The following is a 6064-nucleotide window of genomic DNA, read 5'->3' on the forward strand; positions in this document are numbered from 1 at the left end:
CTGATCACTGGGAAAGCCAACTCTGTCTGTCTGTGCTATTCAACTCAGGTCTGGAGGGGGTTACATTATAGTACTGTATGTTCTCCAAAACCAGACTACCAGTTAAAAACAGACTAACTATAATTAGTTCTAATGCATTTTTAGTTGTAGTTTTAGTAATTGTTAGCTCAATTACTTTTAAGTGATTCGATATTGATTGTCATGAGTAACCATTGACTAAAGATCTTTGAAGCCATTCAGGACTAGAATTGAGTCGATTACTACCACGATAACTATAGAACACGATTACTACCACGATTACTATAGAACACAATGACCATTCGCTGAGCTCTGAACATCAAGCTTGTGTGACCTTAACGTTGACGTGATCACACTTCTATGTTCTTAACGTTCACATGCCCAGGCTACTGTCCATGGTTTTGCATTAACCAAGAATGGATAATGTGTGTGTGTGTGTGCTTGCGTGCGTGCGTGTGTGCGACCGTGCGTGCGTATGTACCTGCGTGCATGCGTACGTACGTACGTGCGTGCGTGTGCGGGTGTGTGTTTGTGTAAAACTGTACATATTTAACAGTCATGGATTGAGGTTGTTGATGAGTTGAACTAATTCAATGACGTGTCTGACGTTGTGTTCATCAGTTTTAGTGTCAGCTTGTCCAACTGCATCATTTGCGGCCATTCTCTCCTCCTCATGTCACTCTATGTGCAAAACAAACAAAAAAAATACACCACTGTTAAAAAAGGAAACTTGCATGTGTGTTACTGAAGTCTTTCTGTTCTGTGTTTTTCTGTTTTCGTGTCTTTGCTGTTCTTCCGTTGAAGAACAGAAAAGTGATTCTGGGTCAAAGGTGAATGTATCATTCTTGTGAGCTCCTTGTTGTCAGGTTTTGTGTGGGCAAGTGTCTGTTCTACTGAGTTGACTGATGGGTCTTTGTGAAAGGGCATGCTAATGGTGAGATGGCTGTATGTAGCTACAGACATTCTGAAAGCCAGGGGTAGTCAAATCCCTGGTAGTTAATTGATTGATTAATGTCATTGATTGGCTGGAGAGTCCACTCACCTGGTGGTCCTGTCTGAATCAGACTCTGATTGGAGAGGAAGGATGAGAACCTGCAGGCTACAGTCACCAGGATTTGAATACCCCTGATGAAACAATAAGTGGAGGTGTGTGTAAAATAACTTGCCAAATACCTGTCCTCGATATTATTTATTTTGATGATGGAAGGGTAAACGATGAAATGGAAAGCATATTGAGGTGGGTCCCTCTGGGATCTACATGTATTGAATAAAGAGTTACATTATCTATAACAACCATTGTGCTTTCACTCCATACTTTACCCCGGAATTGTGTTATGAAGGTACACCAGTAGCTGGCAATGTTCATTCACTGGCACAAACACAATGTTTAAACCTGTCGTGAGTCATATGATGATGTTTTGTCTAATGGTTGAGTGTGTGCGTGTGCGTGTGCGTGTGCGTGTGCATGTGCGTGTGCGTGTGTGTATGAGCATGTGTGCGTGCAGGAATGTGCCCACAGGTGTGTGTGTGTGTGTGTGTGTGTGTGTGTGTGTGTGTGTGTGTACATGGCTGCTGGACCACATGAGTATAACATCCAACACCTCTCTTTACCTCGACCTTAACACAACACACACAGAACCCTAGAATAGAATTCAGAACTCAGAATGCAGGGCACGGACTGTTCCCATTGAAGTCTCCTAGTGAACAGCTAAGCCCCGGGCAGAACTGTGCTCCTCTTAGATACCACGCACAATAAAACTAAACCATCTAAACACTTCACTCTTAAAGGTCCTGGTAGTTTATTGTAGATTAGTTTCTGTCTAGAGTATTCTGGGAGAGCCTTCCTCCTGTGGATAATGACTGCCCCTCTGTGACCCTGAACACTGTGTGAGAGAAGCTGAAATGGGAGCTCAGACCTGGGTTGAGAGTACCCAGTTGTGGCCACTGGAAAAGCACATACAATACTACTGTATTGAAACCCTATACATAGGGTTAGGGTTAGTGCTTGTGATAGTGCTTTTTTGTGTATGGGTGAGGTTGCGTACGATCAGATTAGAAAGAGCTACGTGCTGTCACACTAAACAGGAAATGCCATCAGAGAGAGGCGGAGAGCCTTACAGTAAAATCAGAGACAGGCACTCACTCGCTGTCATATAGAATCTGATGTTAACGTTTTATTGTTAAAATGTGAAAAGAAATGTTGGAAACTCAGAGACCTGTTCCTACATGAAGTGTTTCCTTCTCTTCGCCTTCTGGAGATGCTGCAAGACATAGCATATGTTGCAAGAGGAGATGATGTCACTATATTCACATGATAAGACTTAAGTGCAGCATACATAATAAAATACTCACTTTAATCATAAAAATATTATTTTTCTCTCTCTCTCTCTCTCCCACACACATGAACACACACACTTTACTGAATTCTTAGTTAACTTACAAAAACAGTGTCTACCTGGGCACTGATAACATCCTCGCTCTGTTTACGGTTTTCCAGCCAAAGGTTAATACCATTGGAAAAAGGCATGAAGTTAAGTCCAATTTACACTGAGATCAAGATCAAACTTTTAGACACCAGATCCACATTGGGTCTCATGCTGATCCTCAACCTATTCCTGATCTGGAGCAGGATCATATTAAGGTCTGTATTTCCCTTGAGGCTCATGGAACAGATCTTGAACCCTATGATGATGACATGAGGAATGTTCATCATCTGGATCCCTCATAAATGAAGTTCACAAGTTTGTATTAGAACCAGCTGTAGGTCTTAGGTAGAGAGGCTGAGTGTCTTCTTTCTAAGGCCCAGGAAGTAGAGCTTGGAGCCTGATGACTTGGACATGAGGAGGAAGAGGAAGGGGTCCAGGCAGGCGTGCAGGCAGCACAGACACACCGCCACGTTGAAGTAGGCGTAGAAGTTCTCCTCTCCGCCCGCAAACAGACGCAGGTAGTGGAGGAAGTGGAGGGTTCCGGCGGGGCTGAAACACACCATGAATATCACAAACACCAGCGAGCTGGCCTTCACGTACAGCGCCCAGTCGTGGTGCGAGAGGTTGAGCTCGTAGACGATACGGACGAAACACACCGCCGTCACCATCAATGGGAGGAGGAGGCCCAGGAAGGTCAAGCCCAGTTTGTAGTAGAGGAGGGGTGCATGGGATGTGTCGTCCAGTGGCAGTACATCGTGGCAGGTGGTGCGTCTTAGGTCCGGGAGCCAGTAGCTCTGCCTGACCAGGAGCTCAGGTACCACAGCCACCACAAACATCCCCCACACGGCCAGGCTGGCCCAGACCGAACACGCCCTCTTGGGGAGACCCTTATACAGGAAGGGGTGCACAACAGCCAGGTAGCGCTTCATGCTAATGCACGCTAGTGTGTGGGCCGAGCAGTAGAGGTTACCGTAGAAACAGGCAGTGACCACCCGGCAGGCGGTCTCACCGAACACCCAGTTGTTACCCTGGAGATGGTAGTGGGCCTTAAAGATGAGGGAGAGGAGGAGAAGGAGGTCTGAGACAGCCAGACTGCAGTAGAGGATAGCAGAGGACACCTTCCTCACTTTGGAGACCAGCACGGCCAAGATGGCGGCGTTGGCTGGGATCCCCACAGCCACAACCAGCATGTAAACACTGGGGATGACCTGCGTGCTCAGAGGACCGGTGAGGTACTCCGCTGTGTTGTTGCTTAGCAACCGTAGCTCTGGAGGGGCTGGAGGGGCTGGAGAGGGGATGGGGGGAGAAGAATAGCGCACTTGTGTCTGTGTCCTGTTTGGAAGAGAGGGGAACTTTGTCTGAATGATTTCCCCTCTAAAAGTTCTGGGAACAGCTACATCAGTATCAGTGATGTTCCTCTTGGCTTTCCTGGACCTTTTCCCTGATGAAGGAATACACAAAGAGTTTGATAACTGAGTTTGATAACTCACCTTGCTACTGCAGCTTGGTCATAGTCTATTCAAATGCACACATTGGTGATTGTGAATGAATAGGACATGACAATGAATAACAAATTAACAGTAAAAACAATAACAATGTTGTATGAAGTAGGCCTACACAATATTACCTCACATGATTAAGCCTTCCTTTTTGAGTTTTTGAATTAAAAAGGGAACTGTAAGGTATGGTTTTGAGTTGGACATGCTAGAGCAAAGGACCATTGTATGAGTCATGACAGACAGACATAGCCCCAAGCAAATCAGTCTGTTCACACATTTTTGTATTCAACAAACCATGCTAATTTTATTTCTAAAAACAGGACACAGAAAAATAACATTTGTGTTGTTTCAAAATGTGTTATTGATGTTGTTGTAGTTGTATCAAATATATTTTTTATACAAAAATGTTTAGGCGGGGGTGGGAGGGGTATTTAAATCTACATAAACAACATTATTTACTGTCTCATGCAACCAATGCTATTAAGAATAAATTATGAATATAACTCATAATAATGCTCACCTTTCGCTTGGAGTGTCCCGTCCAGAGAAATAGCGAAAATTAGTAAAAGTACCCAAACTTTCCCCATGTTTTCCGCTTTTAATATATCTGCCGTTGAAAGAATAAACTCCACAATCAACACAACGACATAATATGCATATTATGGCAGATATCTCTGTTCTTCCAGTCACATCTCTGACTGAACTAACTGTCAAGAGAGAGAGCGAGAGTACAGTAGCGCGTTCCTCTGTCGTCAACATCCTCTCCAGTCAGACGTCGCGCAGACACGCCCTTTGACGACAACCAGTCAAGCCTCGAAAACAAACAATAAAACTAGATAAGCCATATCCGCATTAAAAACACTTGAAATGAGTAAGTCAACTTCTCTGTAAAGCTTCTGGGGTATGAAATGTACCTTTACCCGCTATGTCAAGGTCCAAGGACCAGGCAAGAGCCTCCTTGTAGTGTACCCTGTTGCTCTGTAGCCTATAGACATGGATCTTAGTTGTCAGTAGGCTTGGCAAACATGTGCTTACTTGAAGATCAAAGGAATGTCGATGAGGGGAATTCCTATGGTTATAATAGAGTGCCTTCGGAAAGTATTCAGACCCCTTCACTTTTTCCACATGTTGTTGTGTTATAGACTCAATTTAAAATGGATTCAATTAAATATAATTTGCGATCAATCCACACAATACCCCAGAATGAAAACACGTTTTTAGAAATGTCTGAATTTATTAAGGTGAAGAGTGAAGGGGTCTGAATACTTTCCGAAGGCACTGTAAGCAGCTTATTCTGATATATTAAAAAAAATTAGGACACACTTGATATTGATATGAATGTATGATTTCAGATTTTCAGACACAACTTAATGTCACATCATGTTTTGTTTGTGCACTGTTGAACTGTGACATCACACACTATAAGGGGACCACTGACAGAGTAAGGAAACGCCTGTCTGCTCCTGATAAGCTTGTCTAAACTGGAGCTGTCTTTGTTTGAACTTAAGACTCTTTCCTCAGGAAACCTTTTTAGATTTCTTTTCATATTTTCAAACAGCACCTTTATCTGCACAAATCCTATGGTTGTAATGTAACTCAGTCACAATGCTGCACAATGCAAATATTGTCTGTCTGTCTGTCTGTCTGTCTGTCTGTTTGTTTGTCTGCACATCTTGTGAGCGGATGTTCAGTAGGAGCACTTGCAGATGGCCGTGGTTTATCCTTCCTGAATCTCACAGACATACTTACTGGAAATGTCTCCACTAGCATAATGATGGCTAAAAAAACAGCATTGTCTCTCAGAGACTGTGTAGCCTAGGCTTATTTGGTCATCTGAACACCACAGGTTTATTACAATAAACACTCATCTCCCCCATGTTGTGTTGCGTTATTACTGTGTTTTTCACCATTTAGCAGACACTTTTAGCCAAAGTGATTTACAATTAGAGATGACATGGAGTGTCTTAAGTGCCTTATTCAAGGGCACACTAAAGGTTGGGGTTCCCAGGTGGGATTTGAACTCATGACCTTCCCAATTACCCTTTGTACTACTGCTGTTGCAATACTACCTTTGCAGATACCATATTTTTGCACATTTGCACATACCTCTTTTTGATATTG

The 6064-nt window shown here is 43.4% G+C and overlaps 1 protein-coding gene across 1 annotated transcript; it reads right to left on the bottom strand.

Moving 5' to 3' along the window:
* Nucleotides 1-2785: 2785 nt before the first annotated feature.
* LOC308156064 (proteinase-activated receptor 3-like) lies at nucleotides 2786-4530 on the bottom strand (the record flags this gene model as incomplete). The annotated part of the gene is made up of 2 exons (XM_080529425.1): nucleotides 2786-3729; nucleotides 4464-4530. 2 exons carry the CDS (start codon nucleotides 4528-4530, stop codon nucleotides 2786-2788), a joined length of 1011 nt encoding a protein of 336 aa, XP_080385551.1.
* Nucleotides 4531-6064: the final 1534 nt, after the last annotated feature.

This window comes from Nansenia antarctica (assembly GCF_963989245.1).
Source record: "Nansenia antarctica genome assembly, chromosome: 4".
Lineage (NCBI taxonomy): Eukaryota > Metazoa > Chordata > Actinopteri > Argentiniformes > Microstomatidae > Nansenia > Nansenia antarctica.